This window comes from Nycticebus coucang, chromosome 21 (assembly GCF_027406575.1).
Source record: "Nycticebus coucang isolate mNycCou1 chromosome 21, mNycCou1.pri, whole genome shotgun sequence".
In the NCBI taxonomy this organism is placed as follows: domain Eukaryota; kingdom Metazoa; phylum Chordata; class Mammalia; order Primates; family Lorisidae; genus Nycticebus; species Nycticebus coucang.
This window is the reverse complement of record NC_069800.1, coordinates 22,633,533-22,653,459: the sequence shown is the minus strand read 5'-3', so window position 1 is coordinate 22,653,459 and position 19,927 is coordinate 22,633,533. Positions and strand designations below refer to the sequence as shown.

The 19,927-nt window shown below is 36.7% G+C and overlaps 1 protein-coding gene across 6 annotated transcripts in view; it reads right to left on the bottom strand.

Annotated features, from left to right (window-relative positions):
- The window catches only part of TASP1 (taspase 1), a 393,334-nt gene that overhangs the window by 181,221 nt on the left and 192,186 nt on the right, over positions 1-19,927 (bottom strand). For all 6 annotated transcript variants that reach the window (XM_053574174.1, XM_053574176.1, XM_053574178.1 and 3 more), the window contains one exon: positions 6,686-6,805. In XM_053574174.1, coding sequence (XP_053430149.1) covers positions 6,686-6,805 — 120 coding nt within the window. The remainder of the gene's footprint in view (positions 1-6,685; positions 6,806-19,927) is intronic.

The following is a 19,927-nucleotide window of genomic DNA, read 5'->3' as shown; positions in this document are numbered from 1 at the left end:
AACTCTAACAGACATGAGCAACTCGATTTGCTCCACTTCCATAGTAGTTGGGAGATTTTAACACCCCTTTAGCAGTCCTGGATAGATCCTCCAAAAAGAAGCTAAGCAAAGAAATTTTAGATTTAAACTCAACCATTCAACATCTGGACTACACATATATCTACAGAACATTTCATCCCAACAAAACTGAATACACATTCTTCTCATCGGCCCACAGAACATACTCCAAAATCAACCACATCCTAGGCCACAAATCCAACCTCAGCAAATTTAAAAAAATAGAAATTTTTCCTTGCATCTTCTCAGACCATCATGGAATAAAAGTTGAACTAAATAACAATAGGAACCTGCATACCCATACAAAAACATGGAAGCTAAACAACCTTATGCTGAAGGATACATGGGTTATAGACGAGATTAAGAAAGAAATCACCATATTTTTGGAACAAAACAACAATCAAGACACGAATTACCAGAATCTCTGGGGTACTGCAAAGGCAGTCCTAAGAGGGAAAGTTATAGCACTGCAAGCCTTCCTCAAGAAAATGGAAAGAGAGGAAGTCAATAACTTAATGGAACATCTCAAGCAACCGGAGAAAGAAGAACACTTCAACCCCAAACGAAGCATAAGAAAAGAAATAACCAAAATCAGAGCAGAATTAAGTGAAATTGAAAACAAAAGAATTATACAACAGATCAATAAATCCAAAAGCTGGTTTTTTGAAAAGATCAATAAAATAGATAAACCTTTGGCCAACCTAACCAGGAAAAAAAGAGTAAAATCTCTAATTTCATCAATCAGAAATGGTAATGATGAAATAACAACAGACCCCTCAGAAATTCAAAAAATCCTTAACGAATACTACAAGAAACTCTATTCTCACAAATATGAAAATCTGAAAGAAATCGACCAATACCAGGAAGCACGCCACCTACCGAGACTTAGCCAGAACAAAGTGGAAATGTTGAACAGGCCTATATCAAGTTCTGAAATAGCATCAACTATACAAAATCTCCCTAAAAAGAAAAGCCCAGGACCAGACGGCTTTACGTCAGAATTCTACCAAACATTTAAAGAAGAACTAGTACCTATACTACTAAACCTCTTCCAAAATACAGAAAAAGAAGGAATATTACCCAGCACATTCTACGAAGCAAACATCACCTTGATCCCCAAACCAGGGAAAGACCCAACAAGAAAAGAAAATTACAGACCAATATCACTAATGAATATAGATGCTAAAATACTCAATAAGATCCTAACAAACAGAATCCAACAACACATCAAAAAAATTATACACCATGACCAAGTCGGATTTATCCCAGGGTCTCAAGGCTGGTTCCATACACGTAAATCTATAAATGTAATTCAACACATAAACAAACTTAAAAATAAAGACCATATGATTCTCTCAATTGATGCAGTAAAAGCTTTTGATAATATCCAGCATCCCTTCATGATCAGAACACTTAAGAAAATTGGTATAGAAGGGACATTTCTTAAACTAATAGAGGCCATCTACAGCAAACCCACAGACAGTATCATATTGAATGGAGTTAAATTGAAATCATTTCCACTTAGATAAGGAACCAGGCAGGGTTGCCCATTGTCTCCACTGCTCTTTAACATTGTAATGGAAGTTTTAGCCATTGCAATTAGGGAAGAAAAGGCGATCAAGGGTATCCACATGGGGTCAGAAGAGATCAAACTTTCACTCTTCGCAGATGATATGATCGTATATCTGGAAAACACTAGAGATTCTACTACAAAACTTTTAGAAGTGATCAAGGAATATAGCAATGTCTCAGGCTACAAAATCAACACCCATAAATCTGTAGCCTTTATATATACCAACAATAACCAAGCTGAAAAAACAGTTAAGGACTCTATTGCTTTCACAGTAGTGCCAAAGAAGATGAAATATTTGGGAGTATACCCAACAAAGGACGTGAAAGATCTCTATAAAGAGAACTATGAAACTCTAAGAGAAGAAATAGCCAAAGATGTTAACAGATGGAAAAACATACCATGCTCATGGCTGGGAAGAATCAACATTGTTAAAATGTCCATACTGCCCAAAACAATATATAATTTTCATGCAATTCCTATTAAAGCTCCATTGTCATACTTTAAAGATCTTGAAAAAATAATACTTCGTTTTATATGGAATCAGAAAAAATCTCGAATAGCCAAAACAGTACTGAGCAATAAAAACAAAGCAGGAGGAATCACGCTACCAAACCTGAGACTGTACTATAAATCCACAGCAATCCAAACAGCATGGAACTGGGACAAAAGCAGAGAAGTAGATGTCTGGAACAGAATAGAGAACCAAGAGATGAATCCAGCTACTTACTGTTATTTGATGTTTGACAAGCCAATTCAAAACATTCAGTGGGGAAAAGATTCCCTATTTAACAAATGGTGCTGGGTACACTGGCTGGGGACCTGTAGAAGATTGAAACTGGACCCACACCTCTCACCATTAACTAAGATAGACTCTCACTGGATAACAGATTTAAACTTAAGACATCAAACTATAAAAATACTTGAAGAAAATGCAGGGAAAACTCTTGAAGGAATCAGTCTGGGTGAATATTTTATGAGGAGGACTCCCCAGGCAATTGAAGCAGTATCAAAAATACACTACTGGGACCTGATCAAACTAAAAAGCTTCTGCACAGCCAAGAACATAGTGAGTAAAGCAAGCAGACAGCCCTCAGAATGGGAGAAAATATTTGCAGGTTATACCTCTGATAAAGGTCTAATAACCAGAATCCACAGAGAACTCAAACGTATTAACAAGAAAAGAACACGTGACCCCATCTCAGGTTGGGCAAGGGACTTGAAGAGAAACTTCTCTAAAGAAGACCGATGCAAGATCTACAAACACATGAAAAAAAGCTCATCATCCTTAATCATCAGAGAAATGCAAATCAAAACTACTCTGAGATATCACCTAACCCCAGTAAGAGTAACCCACATAACAAAATACCAAAACCAGAAATGTTGGCGTGGATGTGGAGGAAAGGGCACACTTCTACACTGCTGGTGGGAATGCCCACTAATACGTTCCTTCTGGAAGGATGTTTGGAGAGCACTTAGAGACCTAAAAATAGACCTGCCATTCGATCCTATAATTCCTTTACTAGGTTTATACCCAGAAGAACAAAAGTCACAAGATAACAAAGACATCTATACCAGAATGTTTATTGCAGCCCAATTCATAATTGCTAAGTCATGGTAAAAGCCCAAGTGCCATCGACCCACGAATGGACTAGTAAATTGTGGTACATGTATACCATGGAATACTATGCAGCCTTAAAGAAAGATGGCGACTTTACCTCTTTCATGTTTACATGGATGGAGCTGGAACATATTCTTCTTAGCAAAGTATCTCAGGAATGGAAGAAAAAGTATCCAATGTACTCAGCCCTACTATGAAGCTAAATTATAGCTTTCACATGAAGACTATATAACCCCGCTATAGCACAAGACTATGGGGAAAGGGCCAAGGAAAGGGAAGGGAGGGGGGAGGTTTTGGTGGAGAGAGGGTAATGGGTGGGGCCATATGTATGGTGCATCTTAGAATGTGTACAGGCGATTGCACTAATGTACACAGCTATGATTTAACAATAAAAAAAAAAAAAAAAGTTAATGAGGCCCAAGGAACAACTCTTAGAAATCCAGTTGAGGTCATCTTTCTGGAAAAGCAAGAGTATTTATATTTATTCTCTCTTTCTATCGTCTAAGCAAATTCCCTTTATGATACTCTTCCTCAATTGGTTGGGCCAAGACAGTGATATGCAAAATAAAGAAGCTGGGGACAGCTTCTCCACAGCTGTGCAGTAGTAGTCCCAGTCATTCAGGACTCTGATCAGGAGGATCACTGGAGCCCAAGAGTCCGAGGCTGTAATATGCCATGCTCAGGCCTATGAAGAGCCACTGCACTACAGCCTCTTAGACATAGGAGACATCACCTTCTAGGAAAAGGAAGAATCAGAGATTGTCCCTCTCTTATCTACTTCTTTGGGCAAAATACAACAACCTTAAGCAGGCCTTTAAAAACAAATGTTAAAAATGTCCTTTTTGGTAGTAAAATTGTATTAAAATATTATCATGTAGTAAAAGAAGATCATATAAATGATATTAATCTTCTGAGTGTTGATGTAAGATCAGGTGAATTAACACATTTATTGGACACAGCAAGTGCTTTATAAAAGGTAGCTATAGCTATTTTTACTAGAGGTTGTGATATGTGATTTAGAAACATCACTTAGTCTTCTAGAACTATGTATGGTAGCTAGTTATTCCCATTTTACAGATCTAGAAGGCAGACCTTAAAGATGCTGTAAGTAATTTATTCTAAGTAAGGAGAATGATAACTGGGGAGATGGAACTAAAAGTTTACCTGAATCCAAAGTCCACACTTTTAACCACTAAACTCAACTGTCTATGTGTATGTGTGGATGGGTGAGGGCTAGAGTGAATAAAATATAGTAAATCCCTTCTTGTGTCCAAGTTGTCAATTCTAACTATTATAGTAAGCTAAAGAAGCAAATAAGTTCTAACTCAGATTTCCACCTCACCACCTGGACTACTACATATATGAGAATATCTAGAGGAATGCTAAAATTTTTAAATTGTTGATCTGTTCATTTAAAATACAATTAAAAGTACCTAGTTTCAGTGCATTTTAAAAAAAAAGTTATCCTTTGATATAACTTGCTTTTGTATTTTTTGCATTTGTATTTGATCTTGATTTTCAAAAAGAACTGTTCTTTAGCTCCTGATACTTACAGTTCCAAGCTTATTACATCACCTTTATCTAAGCAATATAATCCAATTAAGCAATTGCATTTCCCTGTGAGCCCCAATCCTTTCTTTCACATCCTTTCCTTTCCTTAGCTCTCAAGCTAAGAATTCATAAACTAGACAAGTGGGGTAAATCAATATATAAATTGTACAGAATTATTTTCCAGGCTAGTTGCACTGCGCAGTGGCAAAATGGCTTCAAGACTGCTAGGTGTGTCTCACACCTATAACCTCAACAATCTGGGAGGATTGCTCAAAGCCAGGAGTTTGAGACCAGCCTGGGAAACATATTGAGACCCCCTTCTCTACAAAAAGCTTTAAAAATTAGCCAAGCATGGTAGCAAGCACCTGTGGTCCTAGCTATTAAGGAGACTGAGGCGGGAAGACTACTTTAGCCGAAGAGTTCAAGGTTGCAGAGAGTTGTGATGGCACCAGTGCACATCAACCTGGACAACAGAGTGAGACCAGGTCTCTTAAAGTAAATGCATACATACATACACACACATATACCTACATTCATACATAAATACAAAAATGAAATTTCAAGAAAGATGGGTAGATGCAATATCCTACTAACATAATCCAGAACTATCCTTGGCTCTGTTGTTGCTGTTTTGTCAAGATAAACAAATAGGGAACGGTGAGAATGTCATGGAACTAACAATGCAATGAAGACAACTCCACTGGCTTTTCTCTTTCCTTCTTCACCTTCTTCCCAATCTGACATGCAAAGCTTAATTTTCTTGTTCTAAACATGACAAATGCATAGAGTTTTAAAATCTGGAAAAATACCATGACCAGACCAAGGCTTTCATAATGAGTTCAAAGCATTGCACACATGTTGATTAATAATTCTCCATAAATCCTCTCGCATAATAGAGAGTAGCAAAAATTAATTATTCTTCCTTTTCCCATTCCCCTGGTATAGGACTATAAGTGTCTTACCTACATAAAGGGCAGATCAAGGAATATCACCTGGGGTTTTGCAAGATAGCCTCTATGCACTGATCACTGTGCTCCACGCACTCACCACCATGACTGTTCTTCAAATGTGAGACAAAGCACACAAAGCCTGCCTAAACTACGTTCCATATGTGTGAGGGGATCCAAACACCAAATTTAAATGCACCCTTGCAATTACTTTAACAGACTCCATGAGAGTGTCCAATTGATTTGTTCACTCAGAAAATATTTATTAAGCCCATAAGTAATGTGTCAAATTGGTTTATACTCAGAAAGCGTACTAGAGCAAATGAATTATTAAATATACTTCATTCTCAGTATAAAACTAAAGAGTTGTGATGGGGGATGAGGTGAAGAGTATGTGCAAGTCAACTGGAGATATACAAATTTCACATAAATTAGACGCTCCATATTTCTAGATTTCATGCGTCAGTGACCTGAAATACTGGCTATTCTGTAAAACCAATGCTTAATCAAAGGAAACATGTAGAGGGTCAAAATAACACTGTTCTTTAAATGGAGAAAATAAAAAATGTAACTCTACAATTATTTTCCCAACGAAAAAGCAAGGAGCAATATAATCAGGTAGAGCTTGATCCTAAGAGTAACATTCACAAAGAGAGAAAACGGAAGTCAGCATACTTTATTGTCTACCAAATACCTGTTAAAAGTAGTGACACGAGGATTCATGACTGTAAAGATCAGAAGCATATTGCTATAAGATGAGTTTTTTAGAAAGAATCTTGAAAGGGTATTGGTTAATTATTTATACCACACAAATGTTAGAGAAAAATGGTTTTTATTTTTTCTGAAAAGAAAAATTTTCCTACTGCTTTAAAAACTGTGAGCTCAAAAATTCCATGTTCCACTTTGAAAAGCTAGTTTAAAAACCCCCTAATTACTTACCTGCCCAACTCTCCCTGGATGTTTCAAGGCCAAGCCTCCACTGGAGACAGCAGCAGCAACATTCCCTTCGTGGTCCACAACCACAGCACCTACTGTGTCCAAAGTGCCTGAGTCGTTTTCCTGCAGAGCAAAGCAGCATGATTATTCACTAGGCATGGTATGGGACACTCTGCTATGACTACAAAGCACTTCTCAATACAGTCATGATTAAAAATCTAAACTAATTCTTAAGTGGAACATAGAGCAATCTCATAAAATTACCTATTATGATCAAGCTGTCATTTAAATCCTATTCAAGTCAAAATGTGTTTTCCACTGAAAAAAACAGAAAAGAAGGTTCTTATTGCTTTTCTGTAATAATAGTTTCTTGCTTTTCTCTAATAATAAAACTATTATGACTTTTAAAGGAGAAAAAACAATATAAATTATAATATATAGCAGTGCCTCTTTATTCTCAAGAATTAAGTTCACGATTGAGAATTCGAAGAGGAAAAGATCTGTGGTGTAACTAAACCAATAAATTCCCTTGTTGGTATTTAAAACATTACATACGTACTTTAAAGTAAATAATGCATTCCATATAATAAACGAAGAATGGCATTTATTATCTTGAGGTATATGACATTATCATTTCCTCTTATAATTCTTTGCTTGTGAGAAACTTTCTGGCAAGCTCCCTTCTCTCCTATAGGAATGATACACTTGTCAACTGTATGGCAGTAAACATGTGCTTCTGGAAGGCCTCTTTCTGTCTTAATATCTTGTCCCAGATCCCACATGTTTAAAGCACTGTGTGACATTTAGTGCCTACAAGCAGCTGTCTTCTCCCTCCAAGGTTTCTGGGTCACCTGTGCAAAACAGACAAACTGGATTACACTACTGGATAAAAAAATAAATAAAAGAGGCAGGAAAAAAATTTTGTACAAAAATAAAAGTCTCTCATATATTAAAAAGGGAGGAGGGTTAGTATAGATCTTTAGGTAACAGCAGTCATGGCAGTGTTCTTAAGCCAGGCACTGGTTTTCAAACCTTGCCCCAAACCCCAGGCGCCACCTTTCCACCCTTACCTCAGCCCCAGTATGCACAAAAGAGCCAGGAACAATTCCAGTTTCAACAAAAGCAGAGTTCCCTTCTATGCGGTTTACTGCTCATACTATCAAGCAAGACTTCGTTGGCACTGAAGACTCCCTAGCTAAAAAGTAAATTGCACCCCCAATCCCCCTGTTTACCAGGGGAACCGCGGCACCTCCTCCCTACCAGTGGAAACCTCTGTCGGTCGGTTTTCAAACCACTTTACCTCCAGAGTCAGTGGCCAGGGGAAAGAACCAGGGAGGAAAGGACGTCCCCCATGCAGCTGCAGAAGGAGGGAGCGGCGCCCAGAGCTGCCAGTAAGAGCTACAATGCACCGCAGCGACCCGTGACGGGCGCCAGCCCGGACATCCCCGTGCCCCAGGCCTCCACATGCCCTAAACAGGAACTCTGGGAGCGCACAACCCCGTCCTCTCTCCTGTACCCTCCCTGCCTCCACACGAACCCGCTCGTCTGGCCAGGGACTCTGGAAGCTGTGTGCCCTCCAGAGCCCTCCCTGCCTCTGCATGGAGCCCTTCTCCTGGCCAGAGACTGCTGGAGCCTTGGGCACTCTGTGCCAAAGTTACTGGGCACCAGACACCCACAGAACTGTGTGCACCTCCCCCCACCCTGTTGCTGAATCTGGGTGTATCACACACCGGAGCTGCTCACACAACCAGAACTCCCTGGCTGGGACACACCCAGAAGAGCTACACAGGGTGACTCCCTATAAATATCCAGCAACCATAGAGTGATCCCACTGGGGTCTAATCTTGGAGACACACCTCCCCAACTCTGAGGACGCCCAGAGGCAACGGTGAAAAACAATCATGAGGCGAACTCAAGGGAAAAACACTAGCAATATAAATAATCAGAGTAAATCAACTCCCCCAAGGAACAATGGGGCAGACACAGCACAAGATCCCATGCACAAATAAATAGCTGAGATGTCATAAATCGAATTCAGAATCTGGATAGCAACTAAGATAGAATTAGACTTCCAAGCAGTAACCCAAAAGACGTCCCAAGAATTCAACAAATAAAAAGAACAAATGACCAAAGATTTTGACACATTGAGACAAGAAGTCATAGCCCTCAAAGATCTGAGAAACACAGTAGAATCCCTCAGTAACAGAATGGAGCAAGCAGAAAAAAGGATTTCTAACATTGAAGACAAAGCTTTCAAACGCTCCCAAACTCTCAAAGAGGAAGAGAAATGAAGGGCAAAAACAGATCATTCTCTCAGAGAGCTCTGGGATAATGGAAGAAAACCAATATTCGTCTTATAGGGACCCCGAAAGCAATGAACTGGCTTCACAAGGCACAGAGTCTCTTTTCCATGAAATTATGAAAGAGAACTTTCCAGACATGCCAAGAGATTAGGAAATTCAGATAGCAGTTTCAGAACACCAGCAAAACTCAACCTAAATAAGACATCCCCCAGACACTTCATAATCAATTTCACTAAAGTTAATATGAAAGAGAAAATTCTGAAAGCAGCCATACGAAAGAAAACCTTTACCTACAAGGGCAAGAATATTAGAATAACTGCAGATCTCTCTGTTGAAACCTTTCAAGCTAGAAGAAGATGGTCATAGACTTTTAATCTCCTAAAACAAAATAACTGTCAACCCACGATCAGGTACCCAGTTAAACTGAGTTTCATTTAAGATGGAGAAATTAAATACTTTAATGACATTCACATGTTGAAGAAATTTGCCATTACTAAACCAGCTCTCCAGGATATTCTCAGATCTATCCTCCATAAAGATCAGCATAATCCTCCACCACAAAAGTAAACCCACCCAGAAAATTTTGATCAAATTCCAACATCCACATTCGCAAAAGGATTAAAAATGTCCACTGGACTCTTGAAAGGCTTATCAATATTCTCAATTAATGTGAATGGTTTAAATTGTCCTTAAAGAGGCAGAGGTTGGCTGACAAGATACAAAAACTCAAGCCATATATCTGCTGCATACAAGAATCGCATCTTACACTAAAAGACAAATATAGACTCAAGGTGAAGAGATGGTCATCTATACTCCAGACAAATGGAAAGCAGAAAAAAGCAGGCATTGCAATCCTATTCGCAGATGCAACAGGCTTTAAACCAACCGAAATAAGGAAGGATACGGATGGACACTTCATATTTGCTAAAGGTTATACTCAATATGATGAGATTTCAATTATTAATATTTATGCACCCAAACAAGACGCACCTCAATTGATAAGAGAAACTCTAACAGACATGAACAACTTGATTTCCTCCAGTTCCATAGTAGCTGGAGATTTTAACACCCCTTTAGCAGTGCTGGATAGATCGTCCAAAAAGAAGCTAAGCAAAGCAATTTTAGATTTAAACTTAACCATTCAACATCTGGACTACACAGACATCTACAGAACATTTCATCCCAACAAAACTGAATACACATTCCTCTCATCAGCCCACGGAACATACTCCAAAATCAACCACATCCTAGACCACAAATCTTACTGCAGCAAATTAAAAATTATTCCTTGCATCTTCTCAGACCATCATGGAATAAAAGTTGAACTCAATAACAACAGGAACCTGCATACCCACACAAAAACACGTAAGCTAAACAACCTTATGCTGAAGGATAGATGTGTTACAAACAAGATTAAGAAGGAAATCACCAAATTTTTGGAACAAAACAACAATCAAGACAAGAATTATCAGAACCTCTGGGATACTGCAAAGGCACACCTAAGAGGGAAATTTATAGCACTGCAAGCCTTCCTCAATAAAACGGAAAGGGAGGAAGTTAATAACTTAATGGGATATCTCAAACAACTGAAGAAGGAAGAACATTCCAACCCCAAACGCAGCAGAAGAAAAGAAATAACCAAAATCAGAGCAGAATTAAATGAAATTGAAAACAAAAGAATTATACAACAGATCAATAAATCCAAAAGCTGGTTTTTTGAAAAGATCAATAAAATAGATAAACCTTTGGCCAACCTAACCAGGAAAAAAAGAGTAAAATCTCTAATTTCATCAATCAGAAATGGTAATGATGAAATAACAACAGACCCCTCAGAAATTCAAAAAATCCTTAACGAATACTACAAGAAACTCTATTCTCACAAATATGAAAATCTGAAAGAAATCGACCAATACCAGGAAGCACGCCACCTACCGAGACTTAGCCAGAACGAAATGGAAATGTTGAACAGGCCTATATCAAGTTCTGAAATAGCATCAACTATACAAAATCTCCCTAAAAAGAAAAGCCCAGGACCAGACGGCTTTACGTCAGAATTCTACCAAACATTTAAAGAAGAACTAGTACCTGTATTACTAAACCTCTTCCGAAGTATAGTAAAAGAAGGAATATTACCCAACACATTCTATGAAGCAAACATCACCTTGATCCCTAAACCAGAGAAAGAGCCAACAAGAGAAGAAAATTATAGACCAATATCACTAATGAATATTGATGCTAAAACACTCAATAAGATCCTAACAAAGAGAATCTAACAACACATCAAAAAAATTATACACCATGACCATGTGGGATTTATCCCAAGGTCTCAAGGCTGGTTCCATACACGTAAATCTATAAATGTAATTCAGCACATAAACAAACTAAAAAATAAAGACCATATGATTCTCTCAATTGATGCAGAAAAAGCTTTTGATAATATCCAGCATCCCTTCATGATCAGAACACTTAAGAAAATTGGTATAGAAGGGACATTTCTTAAACTAATAGAGGCCATCCACAGCAAACGCACAGCCAATATCGTATTGAATGGAGTAAATTGAAATCATTTCCACTTAGATTAGGAACCAGGGAAGGTTGCCCATTGTCTCCATTGCTCTTTAACATTGTAATGGAAGTTTTAGCCATTGCAATTAGGGAAGAAAAGGCGATCAAGGGTATCCACATAGGGTCAGAAGAGATCAAACTTTCACTCTTCGCAGATGATATGATCGTATATTTGGAAAACACTAGGGATTCTACTACAAAACTTTTAGAAGTGATCAAGGAATACAGGATTGTCTCAGGCTACAAAATCAACACCCATAAATCTGGGTGTTGATAGCCTTTATATATACACCAACAATAACCAAGCCGAAAAAACAGTTCAGGACTCTATTCCTTTCACAGTAGTGCCAAAGAAGATGAAATATTTGGGAGTTTATCTAACAAAGGACTTGAAAGATCTCTATAAAGAGAACTATGAAACTTTAAGAAAAGAAACAGTTGAAGATGTTAACAAATGGAAAAACATACCATGCTCATGGCTGGGAAGAATCAACATGGTTAAAATGTCTATACTACCCAAAGCAATATATAATTTTAATGCAATTCCTATTAAAGCTCCATTGTCATATTTAAAGATCTTGAAAAATAATACTTTGTTTTATATGGAATCAAAAGAAAAAACTCAAATAGCCAAAACTTTACTCAGAAATAAAAATAAAGCAGGAGGAATCACGCCTCCAGACCTGAAACTGTACTATAAATCGGTAGTTCTAAAAACAGCATCGTACTGTCACAAAAACAGAGAAGTTGATGTCTGGAACAGAACAGAGAACCAAGCAATGAATCCAGTTACTTACCATTATTTAATCTTAGACAAGCCAATTAAAAACATTCAGTGTTGAAAAGATTCCCTATTTAACAAATGGTGCTGGGTGAACTGGCTGGGGACCTGTAAAAGACTGACACTGGACCCACACCTTTCACCATTAACTAACATAGACTCTCACTGGATAAAAGATTTAAACTTAAGATATGACACTACAAAAATACTTGAAGAAAGTGCAGGGGAAACTCTTGAAGGAATCGGCCTGGGTGAATATTTTATGAGGAGGACGCCCCAGGTAATTGAAGCAGTATCAAAAATACATTACTGGGACCTATCAAACTAAAAAGCTTCTGCACAGCCAAGAATTAGTAAGTAAAGCAAGCAGACAGCCCTCAGAATGGGAGAAAATATTTGCAGGTTATACCTCCGATAAAGGTTTAATAACCAGAATCCACAGAGAACTCAAATGTACTAGCAAGAAAAGAACAAGTGATCCCATCTCACAGTGGGCAAAGGAGTTGAAGAGAAACTTCTCTAAAGAAGACAGACGCACAATCTGCAAACACATGAAAAAAAGCTCATCATCCTTAATCATCAGAGAAATGCAAATGAAAACTACTTTGAGATGTCACCTAACCCTAGTAAGTGTAGCCCACAAAACAAAATACCAAAACAAGAGATGTTGGCGTGGATGTGGAGAAAAGGGCATATTTCTACACGGCTGGTGGAAATTCACACTAATACGTTCCTTCTGGAAGGATGTTTGGAGAATACTTAGAGACCTAAAAATAGACCTGCCATTCGATCTTATAATTCCTTTACTAGGTTTATACCCAGAAGACCAAAAGTCACAATATAACAAAGACATCTGTACCAGAATATTTATTGCAACCCAATTCATAATTGCTAAGTCATGGAAGAAGCCCAAGTGCCCATCGACCCACAAATGGACTAGCAAATTGTCATACATGTATACCATGGAATATTATGCAGCCTTAAAGAAAGATGGAGACTTCCACTTCCATCCAGGTTAATACGAAGGATGCAAAGTCTCCATTTTTTTTAATGACTGAATAGTATTCCATGGTATACATATACCACAGTTTGTTAATCCAGTGCTCAATTTTGATATGAGGACAATTAATGACAATTAAGGTTATGGAGGGGGATCAAAAAGAGGGACGGAGGGAGGGGGGTGGGGCCTTGGTGTGTGTCACACTTTATGGGGGCAAGACATGATTGCAAGAGGGACTTTACCTAACAATTGCAATCAGTGTAACCTGGCTTATTGTACCCTCAATAAATCCCCAACAATAAAAAAAAAAAAAAAGAAAGGAAAAAAAAAACAAAGATGGAGACTTTACCTCTTTCATGTTTACATGGATGGAGCTGGAACATATTCTTCTTAGCAAAGTATCTCAGGAATGGAAGAAAAAGTATCCAATGTACTCAGCCCTACTATGAAGCTAAATTATAGCTTTCACATGAAGGCTATAACCCAACTATTGCACAAGACTATGAGGAAAGGGCCAAGGAAGGGGAAGGGAGAAGGGAGGTTAGGGTGGAGGGAGGGTAATGGGTGGGGCCACACCTATGGTGCATCTTAGAATGGATACAGGCGAAACTTACTAAAGGCAGAATACAAATGTCTACATACAGTAACTAAGAAAATGCCATAAAGGCTACGTTGAACAGTTTGATGAGAATATTTCAGGTTGTATATGAAACCAGCACATTGTACCCCTTGATTGCACTAATGCACACAAGTATGATTTAACAATAAAAGAAAATAAATTAATTAATTAATTTAAAAAAAAAAAGGAGTAGTAGTAAAATGACACACTCAGGCAATTGCCAGGAATGTCAGGGGTTCTTGGGGCCATCTCAGAACTTGAGCAACACTGACAGGAGTCTTTAAATATTAGAAACAGAATGCAAACAAACAATTTTCCTGAAAGCCAATTGGAAATACAGAGGCAGAGTGTCCCACAACGAATTTTACATTAAGTCTATTAGGGGATGGTAGTTATATCTAGACATTTTCCTTTCTTGTTCTAAATTCTAAAACTTCCCTTAAATATACTAAAACACTATGGTAATAATTACTTAGAAAACATTTAACTGGCTGAACTCCTGTAGCTCAAGAGGTTAGGATGTCAGCCACATACACCAGATCCGGCAGGTTGATATCCAGCCCGGGCCAAAAAATAGCTGGGTGTTGTGGCGGACGCCTATAGTCCTCACTACTTGGGAGGCTGAGGCAAGAGAATCGCTTGTGCCCAGGAGTTTGAGGTTGCTGTGAGCTGTGATGGCACGGCACTCTACCCAAGCCAACAGCTTAAGACTTCTCTCAAAAAAAAAAAAAAAAAAAACTGAACTGGCTAAAATGAGTGTTATATTCCTAATCCCTCTTTTAGCCACAGCTAAGTCTCGCCAATACATCCACAGGGCCATATCATAAAATGCACGTACCAGTTACCTAACTTTCAAGGACAGTCTCCAGCCTGATCATAACTTCCCTGAGGAAAGGTCTGATCTACTCTATGTGGCTTCACGTGCAGCAGCCATTCAGGACATGGTTATTCTTTAGCTAGAATGCAGGATGTCTTCATCCCAGTAAGTGATTTTACATACACTGGCATGCCAGTCTTCCATTTCGTAAAATTTGATTTCAAAAAAATCCAGAGGTTGCCACTATCTTAGAGAAGACTTAAAATAATGATGTTTATTCATTCACATGAGAAAGAGCAAAGTTTATCTTCTGTGGTTGGTAAGACTAAGAATCAAAGTATAGAAATTCATTTAAAAATTTTTATTCCAGAAAAGCTGGATAATACTAAAGAGACAAGTATTTATCTTTCTAATAAATAATTTGTAAATCTGTATATCTTTGCAATATCAGGTAGAGAAGTATTGCTCCTTGTCCAGTCTTATGTCCTCTGTAGGAGGACTTCTCAAATTTTAATGTGCATACAAATCATCAGGAGAATTTGTTTAAATGCAGATCCTAATTGAGCCATCTGGAAATTGTTCAAGACAACCTTCCATACTGAGCTGATGCTGGTCTACAGACCCGACTTGGAGAAACAAGGTCTTACAGCATTAGACCCCACAGGATCATTACCAATGAAATGCCTGCTCCATTCAGCCTGAGACAAATTATATCACAGGCACAAATCTGCTGAAGGAGAAATTTAAACCACCTAAGACTAACATTATTCCAAATAAAAAATTTAATTTCTATCTTATTCAGCTATCAATTGACAGCATATCACTGCTTTCATTCCTCCTTGGATGTACTGTAGATTTCAATGTATTGATCTTACACTGATCTTTTGTTTTAAGAAATACACATTTCTCATACAAAAAAAGCAGCAAATGTAAAATAACTTTCCTTACCAGTAACTACAAGAGTCAAGAATGGGTATTCCTTTTCTGTTATAGCTTTTTTTGGAAATATGTTTTTATTAAGAGAGATATGCCAGTAATTTCTCTGCTTTTTCTTCACTAAAAATTCCTAGAAGTTGTTACATAACCTGTTTCCCCGAAAATAAGACAGTGTCTTATTTTAAGGTGCGCTCCCAAAGATGTGCTAGGTCTTATTTTCAGGGGACGTCTTATCTTTCCTGTAAGTAGGTCTTATTTTCGGAGTATGTCTTATTTTCTGGGAAACAGGGTACTTTTTTCCCCTAGATCAAGGTAAGGTATAATATAAAGTAACCATCTTCAACTGTCCTACCAGATAAGAATTATTGCTTCTGGTGATTAACCAAATTATGGCTTTCATCTTATTTGATCCTCTAACTTTTAGAAGAAAGCCATTCCTTTTTTTTGTATTTTGGTTTTCTAATTGATAAACAAATATTTTACATATATATGGTATACAATATGACATTCTGATACAGGTATACATCGTACATAGAAAAATCAAGCTAATTAACATATGCACTACTTCACATACTTCATCATTTTTGTGTGGTGAGAATGTTCAAAATCTATTCTCTTCAAGGTGTTCTTTATTAGTTCCTTTTTATAAACTGCAACTGCTGATCCCACCCAAGCATTCCTTACAATTGAATTATAGAGGAGATATATAACATATACACCATGACATATATTATCTGTAATTTCAACCATTTCAGAATATTATGAACTATGAGAACCTTGTTAGAACTATGCCTAACCAGATACGAAAACTGATGTTAGTATAACTGGATTATACATAGATAGATTTACTGTAACTTGGTTTTCAAAAATGAAAAAGTATTCAAAAAAACAAAGAATCCTGTTCCAAATCAAGCTAAATATTCCTAAGGGCCTGCAACACCTGCAAAAATCAGTCAGTTACTTCATAAATATTCAAGAATTAGTTCATAGAGTTCAGATACTGCAAAGCAAATTTAAGGATGATGAAATAAAATTTAAGCATTTTTATGAAGTGCAGATAAATTGGGTGAAAGACAAACATTGGTATTTTGGCCATAATAATTTCACAGAGCTCATTTGTACAGGAATGAAATCTTAGGTTAAAAAACACATAATGACTGTTACCACATAGAGTGACGATTACATTCTTACACCCCATAAATACTTAAAAATACATGCACCACACAGCTATATATGTACCTATTGTCCCTGACTAACACTTACTATTTGTATTACTTTTTGGATAAAATTATAACTAAAAAGCAACTATATGAACTGTAGTTCCTTTCAGAATTAACACATGTATATGAAGTTGGGATAGAGATTGTGTTATGCAAAACACTGAAATACATCCCTTAAAACTTTGTTAAGGTACTTCCCACCAGAAAATGAAGCCTCTAATCTACACTCTAACCCTGAAATCTGCAAAAAAAAAAAAAAAAAAAAAAAGAAAGAAAAAGAAAAATCACCATCAGTCACTCATTTTATTAACTGAGCCTTCTATCTGTACATTTACTCAAATAAATACAAAATAAATCTTAAATATATAAGAATATTCTGAAATTACCATATCCTGAGATTGTTCTAATGTAATAAGAAAGAAAAAGTACACTTTTTGAAAATATACCAAACCCTCCTAATACACCTTTGTTAGGTTGGAAAGCAGCAATATAACTGGCATGAGCTTCCACTTAGAAAAAGCAGATAACTTACGTACAACGATGCCACCATAAAACTTTAACATCTCTGAATATCCTAAACATGGGAAGATGACTAAATGCAGGATCTGGATCTGGTTCTATTACTCCCATAAATCAGGCCCCCAATAGTAGGGCCACCATTGGCTACAGTATATCAAGTGTGTGTAAACAAAGTTTGATTTAGTTAGAATTATCTACTTTCAATGTATCTGCATTGAATGAAACCAGGGAAAATCTGAACATACGAACACCCAATGACGGTTCCCTTTCCTCTTTAGGAAATCACCTTCTGATGCCCAAAATCATGAATAATGTTTCCTGTAAACTACAGTCAAAATGTTTATTCTTAAGTCATCTTTTATTTTCTTTAATAGGCGTGCATTAAAATGTCTTTGCAGTACTATACAAATTAGTGCCAAATGTACGTAGCATAGGAACAAAACTTTATACTACATAAAAATCTTTGTATTACTTACTTCCTAAATCACTCAACAAAAATTAACAGAAACTTTTTCAGCTTAAAATAAAACAAAGGCCAGGTGTGGTGGCTCAGGCCTGTAATGCCAGTACTTTGGGATGCCGAGACAGGAAGACCACTTGAAACCAAGAGCTCAAGACCAGCCTGGGCAAAATAGTGAGTCTTTGTCTCTAAAATAATGAACAAACAAAGTATATGAACCATGTTCTTAAGGAGACATACATCTGGGTTACAGATTTAATTATAAATTCATACCATAACAAAGATTACATAAAAATTCCAAACCCTAAAGATAGATAGCAAAGGACAATATTTTCCAACTGATAGAATTCCCATACAGTATTCTGGGGTTTGTAACATTAAAAGTAGAAAAGGCAATGATATTAACTTTAGTTTTATTAAATAAACTTTCAAATAATGAGTTTTGAGTTTTTGTCTTTCAAACAGGACAATTTGAAAGCCTCAATATGCATATTAAATGAACACATGTGAGTGATGGACATACCCAGAACTTAGATAGCCAAACAAACCCACCACAAAAAATAGTTTTACGCAGCTTTAAGTCATTTCTATTCATACGTAGTTTAACTAATATTATTTGACTGACACCCATAGAGAACTACTGGTTTAAAATGGCAAACCTAGCATATACTGGAATTGAAATAAAAATTTAAGGAATTTAAGAATAATGATAATTCTGACAAGCTCCTTAAGATGATATTAACTAGATCAGTGAATTGAACTCGTCCTTTCAGAACATATAGAACATTTTAAGAATTTCAAAAATTAATTTGAAAATTTAATGATAAATATATCTAATTTGGCTTGTTAAGAATCAAAATCATAATTATATAATTATATAATTCTAAATCATTTTTTAAATTCTATATTAGATACAAACTTTGCCTAAACATAAGTAAGACTCCATCTCTACAAAACATAAAAAAAATTAGCTGGGTGTGGTAGTATACATTTGTACGCAGTTGCTCAGGAGGCCAAGGTAGGAGAATTGCTTGAGCCCAGGAGTTTGAGGTTCCAATGAACTATAAGGATGCCACTGTACTCTAGCCTGAGTGACAGAAATGAGACCCTGTCTCAAAAAACAAGCACACAAACAAAAAAATATATAAACCTAGCTATGACCCAGGAATAAACCCCTAAGTATGTATTCAAGAGAAATCAAAATATATTTAACAAAAAGACTTGTTAGATACATTTTGGATGTTAACATTACCTTCACTTGCAACAGCCAAAATGGAAAAACAAAATTTCTATCCAAAATTTCTATCCTGAATTTCTATCCACAAAGGAATGGGTAAAAATTATAATACTGTCAAAAAAAAAATTGTAAATGTATTAAAGAATAGAACCAAAAATTCAAAACACTGTATCATGAACATATTTTCCAACTTTTTTGCTATTGGTATAAGATATGCTTAATACACATTTAATTGTAACTGTAAGTACTAGGGGCACAAAATAATGAAAAATATAAATGAGATAAAAAGCAATATAGACAGAAAGTCTAATCTATGTCTGATTAGAGAGAATAAACACAATAAAGAAGAGAGAATATTTAAGGGAAAAACGACTCAAATTTTCCAAAACTGAACCAAAATAATAGTACTGATCTCCAGGGAGCCAAAGAGAAACAAGGAAGCCAGATAGAAAAGTGCAGTCCATAATAACAGCCAAATTTCTAGAAGTCCAAAGGGCCAGAAGAAGTTGGTTGGTAAAACTTAATAAAGAAAACTAACTATAATCCCAGAAATGGGGGTCCCAACAAAATTACCTCTTAGGAATAAAAATAATATTAAAAACATGTTTATAAATACATAAGTAATTAAAATGAGTTTACCACCAAGAGACCTGCGTTTAAAGTTCTGAATGGCCATCCTACTTAACCCTGCAACCCCGATCTCCTTCTGTATCCTCCCTGCTATCTACTCACAAGCATACATAATCTCCTTCTCTTTTCTCTACTTTCTTTTTACCAATTAATTTGCA